At 34.5% G+C, this 16,783-nt stretch overlaps 1 protein-coding gene across 1 annotated transcript; it reads left to right on the forward strand.

The window, feature by feature from the left end:
• The first annotated feature begins 6,167 nt into the window (after positions 1 to 6,167).
• LOC113763327 (protein ENHANCED DISEASE RESISTANCE 2-like) lies at positions 6,168 to 16,321 on the forward strand. Its single transcript, XM_027307097.1, has 20 exons — positions 6,168 to 6,320; positions 8,367 to 8,441; positions 8,542 to 8,595; positions 8,667 to 8,782; positions 9,257 to 9,387; positions 9,455 to 9,501; positions 9,586 to 9,686; positions 10,645 to 10,740; positions 10,811 to 10,875; positions 10,957 to 11,028; positions 11,744 to 11,890; positions 11,991 to 12,289; positions 13,644 to 13,707; positions 13,810 to 13,985; positions 14,773 to 14,874; positions 15,006 to 15,056; positions 15,150 to 15,293; positions 15,472 to 15,567; positions 15,676 to 15,777; positions 15,978 to 16,321. The coding sequence occupies exons 1-20, from the start codon at positions 6,168 to 6,170 to the stop codon at positions 16,077 to 16,079; spliced, it is 2,193 nt and encodes a 730-aa protein (XP_027162898.1). The 3' UTR covers positions 16,080 to 16,321.
• The last annotated feature ends 462 nt before the right edge of the window (positions 16,322 to 16,783 follow it).

Below are 16,783 nucleotides of genomic sequence, written 5' to 3' on the forward strand. Positions count from 1 at the left end.
GAATTCGATTACATGTAACGAGCTTTCTAGCTTCATATGTTAAGCTCGAATTTGAACTCAAACAACTTGCGTTTAAACTCGATGAATTTTGACCAAGCAAACTCGCAAATTACTTGTTTGAGTTCAACTCCTTTGCGCTCCTGGTTTGGGTACTGAAATCAGGTAATGGCCCATGAACAAATAGGAGGATAAAAGGTTGAATTCTTCGGAAAAGTTAGGGATGGATCCATTTTGACTTCTATTATGTTGACGTTGACGTCCTTCAAATCTTTCATTTTTCTTGTATTTTAGGTGAATGTCCATGCTTTTAATTAAAACCAACCATTTCTCACAATTTTTCTTACATGAAATTTTCACAACTGCTGTATATAGCTCCAGACAGCAGAATAGTTGAATTCAACTTCCATTTTTCAGTGTAGCTTTCTTGAATGCAACATTAATGTTCACAGCCCTATCAATTTTTCTGCTCATAAAATCATCGAGCAACCTCCCAAAAGACCATCATATCTACAATGCACATGCTAGCTATCATAAACTTTTTCGTTTTAACATTTCAATCATCATTATTCATTAAGAATATGCACTTTCTACTTATGCTAAATTGCTTCTTTTTCCCTTTACTTCATATCTCGTGCCTTGGATACGAGAGAGAGATCGTTTTGGGACTTTTGGCGGGGAGGGGAACCGTAAAAAATGCGTTAGGTCAATTATGCAACATAGAATCCTAGGATTGGCTGTTTATCACAATCAAGGTGGGGGTTCTGGATGAACAAGAAAGCAATAGGAATATTTAACAGTAGTCTTTTGTTTGTTTTATATGTTGTAGGGCAAAGGGCATGACTAAATGATTAGGCAAGGTTGGAACTTGGGGAAAAGTCTTTACTATCTTAATAATTAAAAGGGTTCTTGTCAAAATGGTCAATCCATATCACAACGAGTGCAGTAGGCAGATTACTGGTCGTCTTGGCATCCTTAATTTCTTTAGTTAGGCAATTGCTGGAAATTAATTCTTTTTCTGGTTTGGTCCTTAATCCACGTACACTCTATAGCTTTTTAGGTGGGTGGAAAACTTATTAAACTTTCAGATTAAAAGATTACTAGGCGTAAACTTATTTACCTTAACCTTGTCTACTTATCACTGGGCTAAATAACTCATTGGTAGGAAGAATATATATATATATATAGTAGTAATAAGTCATCACACTTTATAATAATAATAATAATAATAATCTAAAAGGGGCGAATAATTTCGGATTGCATTAATTAAGCTGCTTTCTGGCGGTTTAGCATGCCTTCCTTCTTAAGTTAATCCCAATAGAATAAATTCTCATCGCTACCCATTTAATAATTGAGACAGTTTGTTTAGCAATGCAATGAAACCTATTATAATCTCACTCGTAGGTTTGTTTGGATTGTGAATTATTAGAGATATTTTTACTGTAGCACTTTTTGTGATGTGATGTATGTGAGATAAAAAGGTAATTGGGAAGATAAAAAGGTGTGTTGGAAATTGTAATAATGATGTAAGCAAATATATTTTGGCAAATAAACCGCAATCCAAACAAACAAATATTACCAGGTAAGGATTAAAAACAGTGCAAAAACAGGAAGCTATTTAATTTTAGGCAGATGCCTGCCATTCTAACTTAAAAGTCTAGGGTGATTAGATAGTGTGCAGTACTAACTCTGGCTGTACCTACTTTCAGTCTTTCACATCTCTTTGTATGTCCATTTTGCGTACAAAGTCAAACGCACAGAAGCTACGTTGCAAGGATCGACTAAGAATTTTTGTAGGCAAATAATTGGAAGAGTTCTTCGTTTGAGCCATGGAATTTTTTTTTTGACACTTGGTATTTGTCTACGCTATCCTATTTTAGGGGATCCAACTGAACCTATGAAAAAACTAACATGGATTGAATCACCGTCAGACCAGACAGGTACACTATACACCCGTTTGAATTTGAAGAGCCACACCTGTGGCAATATATGTTTCATTGCCTATTTGCATGGCTTGTGTATGAAAAGTTGCAGTAAGACAAAGAAGTTAATTAGAGTCATGTGAAAATTATATGCATTTTTTAAAGCCGTTTACAGTCAACATTTGTTTTTTTTTTTCTTCTTCTTGCTTTTTGTCGATCAAGAGATACCATGCATTGGAACTTCAAAAGAGATTTTGTCCCCTTTGGAAGGGGAAGATAGATAAATGCTTGCTTAGTTGAAATTGGTTAATAACTAGAGTCAGTAGTGCAATCAGTAGTTCACCTGGACATAGAAAATCATCATGTTCAATATATGAAAGTTATTTTAGCTACGATAATGTCAATAAAGAAAACATGTCTTTTTTCTGCAGAAAAGAAAACATGTCTTTTGCGAATTAATAAAGAAGAATACATATCTCTTTAAGAAACCATTTTTATTGAAGACCACATATCAGAAGTAAAGCCACGCGAAGTCATCCCTCAAATCTTTTCAACTTTATGCATGCTCAACTCAAGCAGATCAAGATCACACCTGCTTCTGGCTGGCTGGCAATTAGCAAATGCCTGTTTTTTTTTTGTCAAACGGGCAAATGCCTAATAGTTTCCTTCTTTCTTTATTGATTAGTGGCTCTTTATTTTATCTTAGTAGTTTATTAGACTCTTGGCATTGTACCAATTATTGTGTGTTTTAGAATGTCCTGTCCTATGTGATTCAGTTTGGCCACTTATCCTTGGTTTCTATACGCGTTGTGGCTACTGGAGAGATTGAAAAGGTACAATTAGAGCCAAATTATTCAATTCAAGAAAATGTGGATATTATAATACTAGGGATAATTGCAGAAACCTCCCCTGACCTTTATAGTAATAGCATTGACCTCCCCTATCAAATTTGAAATAGCACTGACCTCCCCTATGAAAATTTGAAGGCAATTTGATAGGCAAAAGTGGATCAATTTACTAAAGTACCCTTGACATGATTTAATTTTACCAAATGAATGTGATGAGTACTTTCATCAAACCCAACAAAACATTTGTTAATAAAAATTACACTAAATTAACTATTGCTGCATAGTTTAACTAATTAACTAATTAACTAATTAACTAATAATCTAATTAATTAATAACTAATTATCTAATTAACTATTAACTAATTAACTAATTATCTAATTGTTAATAGTTATTAACTAATCAAACTATTTCTGCATAGTTAAACTAATTAACTATTAACTAATTATCTAATTAACTAATTATCTAATTAATTAATTAACTAATTAATTAATTTCTATTTATCTAATTAACTAATTATCTAATAGTTTCGGATAGACAACAGTTTTAGTTAATTAGTTAATTAGATAATTAGTTAATTAGATAAACAGAAATTAGTTAATTAGTTAATTAATTAATTAGATAATTAGGTAGTTAATTAGTTAAGCAGTTAATTAGTTAATTAATTTAACATGCAAATAATTTGTTAGTTTCGGACAGACAACAGATTTAGTTAATTAGTTTAACATGCAAATAGTTTGTTAGTTTCGAATAGACAACAACTTTAGTTAATTAGATAATTAGTTAATTAATTAATTAGATAATTAGGTAGTTAATTAGTTAGTTAGTTAATTAGGTAGATAATCAGTTAGTTAGTTAATTAGTTAATTAGTTAAGCAGTTAATTAGTTAATTAGTTAATTAGATAATTAGTTAATTAATTAATTTGATAATTAGTTAATTAGTTAATAGTTAATAGTTAATAGTTAATTAGATAATTAGTTAATAGTTAATTAGTTTAACTATTAACTAATTAGATAATTAGTTAAGCAATTGTCAAGCAAATAATAATTGTCAAGCAAGTAAGGGCAAAATTGGAAGAAAATTCTTATCTCACTTCTGCAAAAGCTGTCAAGGAGGTTTCTGCAACGAATTGTTACTGTTCAGGGGAGGTGAATGCAATTTCTAAACCTAGAGGGGAGGTCAGTGCAAATGTCAGAAATCTCAGGGGAGGTTTCTGCAATTATCCCATAATACTAAGCTCTTTAATCCCAAAATGGCTCAAAGATTCAGAATTTTGTAAATATTTATTTTACTTGCATCATAAATATGTTTTTTTCAACACTCTTTTTTTTTATCTTAATTTTCAATCATCTCATATATATAGCCCATCACAAAAACTTACTATAGTATAATTCTGAGAAATTTTTCAAACAATCCCCTATCCAAACACTTTGTAAGAAATCCATAGGATTTGGTGCTTAAAGTTATTATCACTGCCAACAACTGCGAGCATGCATGTTTGTGCATGGCTCGTGGCCTAACCTAACCATATATAGGGATTGCTCTTGTTCATGCTACCACTGAAAAACAAAAAGGGAAGAGAAACATCTGCACAAATACTCACTACTGCTTCTGTGGTAACTTTCATGGGCCTGCTTCCTCAGCAATTAACATGATGAAATGAGTTGCACGAGAAAGACAGAGAGAGAGAGATATATAATGAAAAGAACAGGAGAGAGCCAGAAAGGAGAAAAATTTTGATTAAGGTTTGACCATGTAAAAAGGTGGAATGGAAGGAGTGGCAGATAAGCACTGCCCGCCTTGATTTTGGCAATCTTTGGAAGGAACGAGGAATCATTATTAATGAAATGAATGGGGTACCAACCACAGCCTAAACAACAATCAAAATTTTTCATTCTATGTCAAAATCCGAAACTCCCTTTTTCATTTCAGTCTACCCTTTGGGTTCTTCGGGCAATTTTATCCTATATGTTTCTGAATTTCCCTTCCTAATTCTAGCCAAAAATATGCCTTAAAGACTACAGATTTTTCAATTTTGCCTAGTAGTAGTATATGATTAGATTAATTTGAAAGCAGCAACATCATCGCCACCCCACAATGTATCCTACTCGTAGCATTATTTTATGTTAAGCCACTTCTTTTTCTAAAAAGGTCGACCAGTCACTTCAAATAGCATCAAATTTCCGAAAGTCTTCTAGAATTACCAGTTTGTCCTCTGCATTTACATATAGTTATATTTGGCAATGAGAATAAGCAAAAACAATTGCATTATGTTCCAATAACTCTATTCTATCCGTAATGAGGATTACTAAGGAAGGAAACATATCATTATGTTTAAGAAATTCCCCTTTGTTGCTTAATGTAGCTCGTCTTATCATGGACTTTAGGGATCACATTCTTTATAGAAGTGAATTATATTTGTCAACAATTGAGAATATCCGTTTGTTCATTGCACAAGTACCACATCAACTAATTCCGTAAAAGAAAAAGAGAAAAAAAAAAGCAGCACCGTATTAATTAATTATCTAAAATATGAAAGTAATGCTAGCTACTAAGAAAATAACAGTGCTTGCTCCTTCTTTTGGCCAATTAATGGCTTTTAAGATTGAAATTCCTTGCAAGTTTGAATGCTCTAAAAGAAAAAAAAAATAAAGAAACATGAACCTTAATTAACTAGTAAACATTTTGCGCTTATTTCATATCTTAATGTACAAATAAATGTTAACAGGTGCAAAAGTACTAATGTGACTTAATTTTGTACAATTGGTCCCTTCATTTGATTACCTTTTTTTTTTAATGGAGGTGATATTTCTTCTTCTTTTTTTCCCCCATTTGGTACAACATTTATCAGGGACAAGATGGTAAAATCACATGTTTGTCAGCATTGTCTCCTGCTCACCATAAACAAACGCAATCAGTTACTTTCAAACGGTGGGAGAAGAGAAGAAAACGAAAAAAAATTTAAAAAATAAAATAAAAAAGAATAAAAAATAAAAGCAACGACGACAAAAGAGAAGAAAGAAACCAACAAAAGGACACAATACATTAGCAGTTTTGCCAAGAAATTCCAAGAGAGGTTCTGGCATTCTGCAACATTTCGATTCTCTGATTCCTTTAGGAATCAGAGGATCATCACTTCTCTTCTCACCTTCCCATTTCTCACCCTTCTTTTTCTTTTTCCTTCATCATTTTGCAAATGATCAGCCATCTTGATTGATCAAATATGCAATCCTGAAAACTTCAATTCGTTGATTTTCAGGAATTTGAAGGAAACAGAGGGAAGCTCCTTAATGGGTTCTAGAAATTTTCTTTGATAGTTAAAAAAATTCATAAAAAAAAAAAGAAAACTTCTTGCGAAGAAAATCCAACAAAAGTTTGATCTTTATTGGTTTTTCTGGAAATGGAATCCCCACAAAGTGAAGAGAGAATGGAGGGGTGGCTTTACCTCATTCGTTTCAATAGGTTTGGGCTGCAATATTCACGTAAAAGATACTTCATTCTTGAAGACAACTGCCTCAAGAGCTTCAAATCTGTACCAACTTCTGAGAGAGAGGTACACCAACCTTTTACATGTATTACACGTATATTCATGTGCTTTTTTTTTTCCCCGATATGGTATTTGATCATGCATGAATTTATTCAGGCTATTGCGGGGGTGCACTTTTGTAATATAGTAAAACGGGGTGTGCATGTTTGCAAAATTTCTTGTATTATGGTTTTGTTGTTGTATGTTAATGTTGAAGCTTATGTTGATAAAAGGAGGTTTCCAAAGGTTTTTTCACAATAAGCCCTTCACAATTATGGTTTTACTCCTTTGATATTACATGTATTTTAACTTTTAAAATCAATTATGAATTTTGGAGGGTTGATGAAGAGTTGCATTCAATAATTTGTTGGGAAATTAGTTTTGTCATTTTATCAATACTGGTTTTATGTGATTTTTGCTGCTTGCTAATTTGGTGCTTATGCCTTATTTTTGGAGTAGCTTGTTGGTTCATTCAAGTCTTCTATTGGTACTCGTTATGCTCCACATTTTAGCTTATTTTGTCTTTTCTTTTATTTATTGATATTCAAATTTTCATTAGATGCTTTGCAGTAATCAGTTAATTTATGTATGTAACTAGTTATCTATTTTTGGATGCAACTACAGTATAGAAAGATCACTATTTTTGGTTCATTCTTCTTTGAATTATGGAAAACAGTGGGTGAACTCAGCTGCAAATTGCATATGCTAACAGACAATGATATCTGATTCAAATGTATGCCTTCAAAAATAAATCAATTGCTGCAGCAAATGGAGTTGATTGGCATTGTCCTGCTCTTTTCACACTTGATTGATTAGTGTTTTAGTTTGTATTCAGCAGGAAAATGATAACAGCGTTTGGAGCTTCATGTTGTTTTTCTTAATCAATAAATGTGACATACTGGAGATTTGACAATCTGTAACGGGGAGCAACAACATGATAGACCTGGAAAACATTGTTTAAAAACGCTTTAAACCTTATCCTGCAATATTAAGCCTGAACTTATGGAAGTGAAACTCAAACTAGGATGTGAAAAATTAGAGGCAGAGTATGTCAATTTTGAAATTGGTCTGAAACAGTAGAGATGATACTGAGTGTAGATAATATTCAATTGGAGCTAGATGGTAGCTGGCTAGGGGTACAGAGTCTTAGGGAGCATTAGTTCTCTTTTCTAAGCCTTCAAATTGTTGCAGTAGGATAACTATTCAAACATGGACACAATTTTAGGTCTTTTTGTCACTTTGATGTTTTTATGGTGAACATGAGAGATGATATGAGTAAATGGTCTTTTCTAGATTGGATCTGCCTACTATAATTGCTAAGGAAAATTGTGTCGATATAACTTCATGCTGCCCCATTGATGCCTTTTTTTTTTTTTTGGGGCTGCTCCATGGATGACTTGGACAAAACCAACCAGAAAAATGGCAAATGCTGAGATGTAGTCCTGAAACTCATGCTCCTATTTCATGAACCAGATTGTTGTAATAGCATGATAGAAAATGGAAACTTTACGTACTTAGTTATGAGAAATTTATACACTTCGAACTTCATACGCTAAAATTTTATGGTAAACATCGAATCATCAATCCAGGGTTGATATGATGACTTCTTCAGTTCAATCAATACAGGAAGCAAACACAAATAAAACTGTCTAGTCTGAACAAGTATGAAAACAAGCTTGCATGGCCATGTGAGTCTGGAAGGCGGACTTAGAGCTTCTTTTCTAACAAGGCTTAGCTAGAATCCCTCACAGGCTGTAGAAAGGGTTCTCAGAGTAACTAGAATGTAGAACTTTTTTTCTTCCTTTTCTTTTTTATGGTAGGTAACATTTTGCCATATGACTAATGCCTCTGCTCTCAACAAAAGAAGATTAACATTCAGTGTGCTTAAAGATCTGTCTGCTAATTGCATGTGATGCCCAAACATCTGAACATTTAATGTGCATTCAGCTTGATTATGCATGTCAATTTACTTTTTCATCTCATTGGCAACTCAGGAAGAAACAAATACTGTAGATTTAAACCTAAACATTATAGTTAATTTTTTCTGACTTGCACATAGCATTCCTGTCTTAGGAGCCAGTACGACGTGCAATTATAGACTCCTGCATCCGGGTCACAGATAATGGAAGGGAGAGCCATCACGGAAGAGTAAGTCCCTAAAATCCTTTATTTGAGTACAGAAAGGCAATTAAGCAGCCAAATTAGTTTCATTTTGTTTATTTAACTAGACTCTTCCCTCTGCAAACAGGTGTTCTTCATCTTCACCTTGTACAATACGTCAAATCACAATGATCGGCTGAAGGTGTACTAATTTTTCAGTTTATAATTTTATTTCCACAGTATGGATGGTAATGATACGGAATTTTTCTGCAGTTGGGAGCAAGCAGTTCAGAAGAAGCTGCTAATTGGATCCGGTCTTTGCAAGATGTTGCACTAAACCCAGTCAATGGTGTAGTAGCTTCTTCAAAAAGAAAGTGGCAGCCCTTCAGGTGTCCTATATCATTTGTCTGATGTTCCTTGCAGAAAATTGCTGTTAAAAGATGAAAATTTGATAAACAAAGCAATTAGAAAATTTCTGGTAACTGATCAGAGGTCTAGTGGCATGCAGATAAATATAGTCTTCTTGTTACATTGATGTCTATTGGTAACCTGATTACATTTATTTGCTTCTAAAATCACCTCCTATGATATAATCCCTTCTGAAAAAACGTTAAGATCCATCTGGATCAAGCTGCCTTCTTTTTTTTCTTTTTAAACAACAAAATCTTTGTGATAAGATGATCTTGTAAATGAAGATTATCAGCATTTGGTGTCTTTTTTAATATTGTCCAGCAAATGTATCACTCCATATCTGGAAATTTCTGCTTACTTTTTTCTTTGGGGATGGATTGGTTTAGTCCCAGGGGGAAGTCAATCTGGATAATTGTTTGTTTTGCATTTACTTATCAAGATCTCTTTGGCAGATTGAGTGTTTCCAAGAGGACAGCTAGTAAAAATTTCATGGATGGTACTTATGTGACTCATATGCCTGTGGATGCAATGACATCGGATGTTATTGCACCTTCACCATGGAAAATATTTGGTTGTCAAAATGGTAAGGGACAACTATTTTTCTGTCAAGTGCATGATGCGTGTGATATTAATCAGTTTTCATCTTCTAGGTTTAAGGCTATTTAAGGAATCAAACAATCAAGATCCTGGTGGGAAGGTTGGTTTCCATATTAACTGGAAATCATTGGATATTTCAGTTTGAACAATTTTTCATTGTTGTAAGAGATGTTTCTGATATCAGGCTTGGGATGATCACCCAGCAATAATGGCAGTTGGAGTTGTCGAAGGTACTTCAGAAGCCATTTTCCGCACAATAATGTCTGTTGGTCCATCAAGATCAGAGTAAGACAGATGCTAAGTTTGCCTATCTTTTGAGTTCTCAGCTTTGCTTTCACCATAGCTGTTATTAGAAGATTGTATTTGTATTCTTGGGAATATAACAAGTGATAGAAGAATTTTGAAGCTTTACAGTCACACGTACGGGGAAATTACAGATTAACTTGGGCAATTCCTTGGAAATAGTAGAATGTTTTTCGACATGCTTTCATGTAATTGACGATTAATATCTTCTAGATCTGTGACTTAAGTGAGTGAAAGTGTCCATGCTGTTTAACGATTTGCTTTAACATAAAAGTTTTTGCCATGCAGTCCAATCCCTGTATCTTCTGGATCTGTGACTTAAGTGAGTGAAAGCATCCATGCTGTTTAATGATTTGCTTTAACATAAAAGTTTTTGCCATGCAGTCCAATCCCTGTAACTTTTTCACCATTAATAAACTTTGGAACTTGCAATACTTCAATTTGATTGAATCAGGACATGGTGATTTCCCAGTTGGTTAATAAGAAAAGTGCTTTGCATATGCCTGAAGTTAAACAGATCACATAACACTTGCTGTCAACAATATCCATCCAAAAATGTCTTTGATTTGCACCCCAAAAAAATAAAAATAAATTAGTGGCAATTTCTTGTGGTTTTTGTATTTGGTACCCATAAACTGGGATAGTTTCTCGGAAGGGCGTACAAATATTTAGTAGAATCTGAGAAGGTTACTGCCATATTCAAAAGGTCCTTCTGACTAATTTCATACTACTTTTGTCCCATTATGCTGGTTATACATTCATTTGAATTAATAACAAAAATGATATCCTTTTCAAATAAGAAACCATGTTCAAAAGATGAAGTAATGAAAGGCTAATTCATTTGAGGATTTGGTTTCATCACGCCTTTCCTTAAGTTTTAGAATCATGTATCAATTAGAATTTGCACTTTGACTTGGAATCTGAACTTCGTTTTTGGCAGATGGGATTTCTGTATTTACAAAGGCAACGTGGTTGAGCACCTTGATGGTCATACTGATATACTTCACATAAAGCTGTATAGCCATTGGCTTTCTTGGTCAGTTTTTAACTTGAAAGTTAATTATTCCAGAATGTCTTTTGTTTGTTTAACACCTTGTAGTTTGCAGGGGTATGAAACGAAGAGATTTGCTGGTGCGACGTTACTGGAGAAGAGAAGATGATGGCACCTATGGTATCCATGTCTGAAGATAAAATTATCTGTAAATTTTGCTGTCAGCATTATGACTAATTTTTTCTGATTTTCTGTTGGCAGTAATTCTCTACCATTCTGTCGTTCACAGAAAGTGCCCACCTCAACCTGGATATGTCCGAGCCTGCCTTAAAAGTAATGTACGCTTTGACTTGGAACATAAAATCTCAATTGTGAATCTTCGTAGTTGCTAGTGAACTTATGGACCTGTCTATCTGATGTCATCCAATATCTGATGCTCCAAGATGGAAATATTTGCCGTTTGTTAAATGATTTCCATTTGAGATGTGGGCTCTTATTCAAGTTTCTTTTTAAATTTTCTATCACAAGTTTCTTAGGAATTTGAAGGTTCTTTTGGACATATGGACTGGTGCCATTTTAATTTTCTGTCTATTGACCCTATAGTCTTGGTCTGGCTTATTCACGATTATTCAGGAGTAGAAATTCTTCTTTTCTAAAGGAAGACCATTGTTCTTGAACTCAGAGGGTCTTTTTAGTAATTAATGTGGTTAATAATTTTGAATATCCATGTTCCAGGAGTACAAATTGCTGCCATCATCAAACTTTATAACGTAGAGGCCATATCGTGCTAATTAATCTAGAATTTGAAAACTCACTAGTCTTTTCAATCAAGTGAAAAGTACAAAGAATGTTTGCTTAAAGGAGTCAGCATTGTATTGTTGATGTTTATGTTTTATATAGCATATGCTTCAGCTGTTATACGATTCTGGCTTATACTACTGTTAAAAAGTTTCCAGCAAAATTATAGTGTTTCGGAAAGTCGCTGTAAATTGGGCTAGCTTGCTTATATTTATTTTAATTTTCTCACTTCGTTTCTCCAACCATGCAGGTGGTGGATTTGTCATATCTCCTTTGAATCAAGGGAAGGAATCAGTTGTAAAACACATGCTGGCCGTTGATTGGAAGTTCTGGAAATTATATCGTCGAAAAGCATCTGCAAGATCAATAACTATCCGCTGGCTGGGGAGAATTGCGGGTGAAGTTTTTGTCATTATGAAGATTCACGTTGTTGTTTGTGTAGAACTAGTGAAGCACATGGAAAGATTATAATGGCTTCTATATTCATATTGCTGCAGCTCTAAGAGAATTATTTAGAGCAAAGGCAGGAAAATTCTCCTATGAGTTTTCGTTGGGAGAGTCAACAAGAGACATTGGCTTGCCTCAGAATGAATTTGAGGAGATAAAGAAGGAAGTTGATTTAAAAATGATTCAGGAGGACAAAATAGAGAATGAGGTAGAGAATCCACGTTCAGGATCTTCAAGTCTTGTGGAATTAAATGATGCAGCTGACGAGTTTTTTGACGTTCCTGAACCATCAGATGATGATCTGGAACATGGTTGGGGCATGAACACAAGTCCAGATTTGCGTTACCTGGTACTTTCTGGCTAAACCTTAGTTATTTTTTCTAATGAGACTGTTGTTCTAAGTCCAGAAAATCTTCTTTGTTTCGTATTATTTCAGTTGCTGACAGTGAACATTTCAATCTAATTTTCCATGAATATGAAACAATCTAGAATTGATTTACCTTACAGGACTCTATCTTGTAATTTTGTTTGATTGCATGTGTCATAAATATCTTCTTTTATATTTTATCTTTTTCTTTTTCCATCTGTATATTTGGGATGACTAGGAATTGCCTTTAGAATTCTCTTTCTTTCTTTTTCGTTCCAAAGTTTAAGAGTTGCAAGATGCAGTTTTCCATTATGGGAAATTGTCATATTGTGAGGTTCTCCCATCAGTTATCTGCTTTTTCAATGATTATGGTAGCTAAAAAGCATATAACTAATCTTTTTTATCTTTGCATAAATGAATATAGGTGGGATAAGTGAGATTGATTACTAGATTTTTGCCTGTTCAGATTTCAATTCCAGGATGTTTCTGCTAATTGGATCTCAATAAGTGATCATTTAATCCTTTGTTAGCTGATTGTCCAATTTTTTAGCAGAAACCACACTTTATGTTTGTATCGAGTTTAGTTGATCATGGGGCAGGTAACTTTGGGGAAAAATAATTTTCGGTGACAGTTTGTGATCCCTCGCAACCTGCTTATCCATTGCCTCCTTTTTCTTGTTTATTGATTACCCAGGTTAAGTGTTCCTTTTTCTTTTTTTTTTTATAAGTTGAATGGTCAACCCAACTAGAATAGAATGATGTAAAAATGCTTCATGTTTCAATTGAGGAACGCAATTCCTCTGTTCCTTTACCTAATGTCATATTTGGGTCTACATTAGGAGGCATGTCAACTAATTTAACTTTTTATTTAATGCAATTTCTTGGTTATTGATTCTCTTATGCTGACCCTGCCCGCATATTTAAAATTTTGGTTGTTATCTTTTTGTTGAAAGATGAAATATGCATTGCTTCTTATGCAATCCATCCTTCTCTATAAAGTCTTCATGCACTGATATGTCTTTCTGCCTGCTGGTGGTAAACCAGTGGAGAGAAATATTTCTATATCCATGTGGCTATCAGATGTGACATATGATGCTTCTTTATTTTCCTTTCCTCCTTGAACATAATTCTATAGACGTTTCAGATCTCATTTCTGAATTGATATTTTCTTAATTTTTTCCCACCTATTGCACTTGGGTATTTGACTGCTGATTATGAAACATTAGTTACGTGTGCTTTCCTAACTGAATATACTCTGATTAACCTAAGCCATAATATCTTTCCCTAAATTTACAAATGAACTTTGTCTGCTGATATAGTTATTTGAAATCAGCAGGAGACATACCCGCCAAAATTATCATCAGCTGCCAATTTTGTTAAAATATTCCATGATTTAGCAGGTTAGTCCTAAGGTGGTTATGCAGTTTTTCTTTTGCATAATGGCTGGATACAGTTAGTAATGTGAATTCTAATATAGCAAATGCTTGAACATTTTATTGCAGTCCAGAAAAAGGGTTACATGGACTTACATGAAACGATTTGGGAAGACAATATCTCATGCCGCTACGGAGCTACTCTTGCAAAAGACTCAAATTGTAGCATGCCATGCAGTTGGGCAGCTGGTGATCCTTCATCATTTTTAATTCGTGGAAGTACTTATTTGGAAGACCATCAAAAGGTCATCTCTCACTCCCTTCAAAGTTTTGTCAAAAATGTTGTGACATTGCATACTGCTATGGAGGGATTACCTTAGAACTTGTACTTTGAATTTTAGAGCACCATCAGTGTGACCTTTCAATAGCTTTGAAAGTTTCTTTGGACTGCCTAATTTCTATAGATGGGGGATTGAACTTTAATAGGTAAGTCATGAATTATTACATCCCTTGGATTAAACATGATGAAATGGAATGTCTTTGGATAACTCATTTATTGGGAGTAATTTTATGATTGGCTTATCCAGTGATACCTAAGCGAGCTGGAATTGTAATTAAAATATTTGAACTACAAAATCTAGTCCTTGACGGATCAGTATCTTTAATTGTTGCAGAACTCCAACCAACCATGTTTATATGTGATATTGTCAACTGGTAAAGGGGGGCGCTTCACAAGTATGAATGCAGACTATATATCTGTAATTTTCGACTGGCATCTTTGTTCAATGAATAAGCAATCCTTAGAGATCTCATTAAATTTGTAGCAGTCTACAAGAGCTGCTTCATTGATTTTAGTTATAAATGTTGAAGAAGTGAAAAAAAGGCACGCGTTAGCATGTTGCCACCTTTTAGAATAACATCAGATTTGGATGCATGTGTGGTTTATAGCCTTAAATGGTATCACTTGCTTCTTGTCTTCATTTGTGAATCATCATTGCCATTTGTTGCTGCTTCTGTTTCTGCTGTTTCTTGTGCACACAAAGTAAGTATACCGTGAAGCCATTTTCCATGTTACTTGTGATTTTTTACCAGATTAAGGCAAAAAGCACTTTGATGCAAATGGTGGCTGCAGATTGGATAAGATCTGACAAGCGTGAAGATGATCTTGGTGGTCGCCCAGGAGGCATTGTTCAGGTTTCTTTATGGGTTTTGAAATCTACTTTTTTATGCTTTGCAGCATTTAAAGAGGCCAGAACACAAAAATCACAGGAAGATTCATGGATGTAAAATTGCTATCTTATTCATTCCCTGTTTGAACCTTGCAGAAATATGCAGCTCAAGGCGGACCAGAGTTCTTTTTCATCATTAACATTCAGGTAATAGGAATTTCCTTTATCCCCTCTAACTGTTCTTTTTTTAGATGATTTTTTAAATTTACTACGATAATGACATTGTACCCCATATATCAGGTTCCCGGCACAACTCAATATAGTCTGGCACTGTATTATATGCTTACAAGTCCCTTGGAAGAAGCACCTTTACTGGAACGCTTCGTTAATGGAGATGATGCTTTCAGGAATTCGAGGTTTAAGCTCATACCATACATATCTAAGGTATGTTGGCGAGGGAAGCAAGAAATGTTGTAGTATAAACAAAATGCATGAATACGGTCTTCATCACCTTCGCGAATATTAATTTCATTTAGTAGACACGATACCAAAATTTCACTGCCACTATCTCCAACTTTTTTCGATATTACTGTAACTTACTCGCTGCTGATGATCGGGTCAGGGATCGTGGATAGTGAAGCAGAGTGTTGGTAAGAAAGCTTGTTTGGTCGGTCAAGCACTTGAAGTGCATTACTTCCGTGGAAAGAACTACTTGGAGGTGAGATACAGAACTACGTTTTAATGATTGCTGAACACCGTGAATGAGATGTATGATTGTTTGACTATTTGATTTTAACCGAAACAAATAAATTATAAATTGTTTCAGCTTGGCATCGACGTTGGTTCATCGACTGTGGCGAGGGGTGTGGTCAGCCTTGTTCTGGGATATTTGAACAATCTTGTAATAGAAATGGCATTCTTGATACAGGTAACAAGGGTTTTCTCTGCATAATGGTTTGCATCAACTGTACTTACCAATAAGTCCCCTTTACCATAGAACAGGGTTTGCTGATTTTGCACCAAAAGTGCCAACATATCAAGCCTCAACTGGACAGATGAAAAGAATAAGAATGTGACAGGGAGGAAAATTGTTTCAAATCACTAACTGAAGTTAAACTTAATTTGCAGGCTGACACAGAGGAAGAGCTTCCTGAATTCCTCCTTGGAACATGTCGGCTTAATCATCTAGATGCGTCCAAATCCGTTTCAACTGACTCCATTACAGGCTAGAGAACTTCATTTTCAAAGTAACTGACCGCATACAGGATTTTTTGATCTAGTGCATAGAACATGTGGGGAAAGAAAAAAAAAAAAAAAAGCAAGAAGTTTGAACCATGATGTGTTAGGAGCATTTATCTTCTTACTCCAGCAAAAGCTGAACATCTCTAGTACATATTCTCTTTTTTTATCAGCTTGTTGGGGGATGCATTCATTTGTAAAGGTTTACATTCTTGAATAATTCTTATTATTCAATGCCATTATTCTTTGCAATTCAAGATTAAACTTCAAATCCATAGAGTTGACTTTTATGGTTGAAATGTACCACAACGGAAAGGGATTTCCAATCTAATCTATCTTCCCTTGCCATTTCTTGAGGACTTGCTCTAAATCAGAGAATGAAATGTGGTTTGTCTCTCTTTTACTGCCTACCAGAAAGTATCAATCTGGTTAGGAACTTGAAAGCGTACCACCAACTTACTGGTGAAATCACCTGTAATCATTTGACATTTTCATTTTAACAAACATTTCTGTTATTTTTATCTGGGCTCCATGAGATGCAATGCACTTCTCCGTGGGCTCCAGCGGTTTCATCGTACAAGCCATGCGATTATGAGTAGTGGGGCTTCATAGAGTGCAAGGCCCATCAGCCTTGTTCAGTTGTTAGATGTATGTAACTGCCAGAAGTGTTGATTGGATCATCTTCCGTTTGGACT

Source organism: Coffea eugenioides, chromosome 2, assembly GCF_003713205.1.
Source record: "Coffea eugenioides isolate CCC68of chromosome 2, Ceug_1.0, whole genome shotgun sequence".
NCBI lineage: Eukaryota > Viridiplantae > Streptophyta > Magnoliopsida > Gentianales > Rubiaceae > Coffea > Coffea eugenioides.

Bases quoted from the DNA above. Each gene is read 5' to 3' on its own strand.
- LOC113763327 (XM_027307097.1), top strand. From the start codon at position 6,168: ATGGAATCCCCACAAAGTGAAGAGAGAATGGAGGGGTGGCTTTACCTC. The intron at 8,783-9,256 runs GTGTCCTATATC...TCTCTTTGGCAG, and splicing joins AGAAAGTGGCAGCCCTTCAG to ATTGAGTGTTTCCAAGAGGA. The intron at 15,778-15,977 runs GTAACAAGGGTT...CTTAATTTGCAG, and splicing joins AAATGGCATTCTTGATACAG to GCTGACACAGAGGAAGAGCT.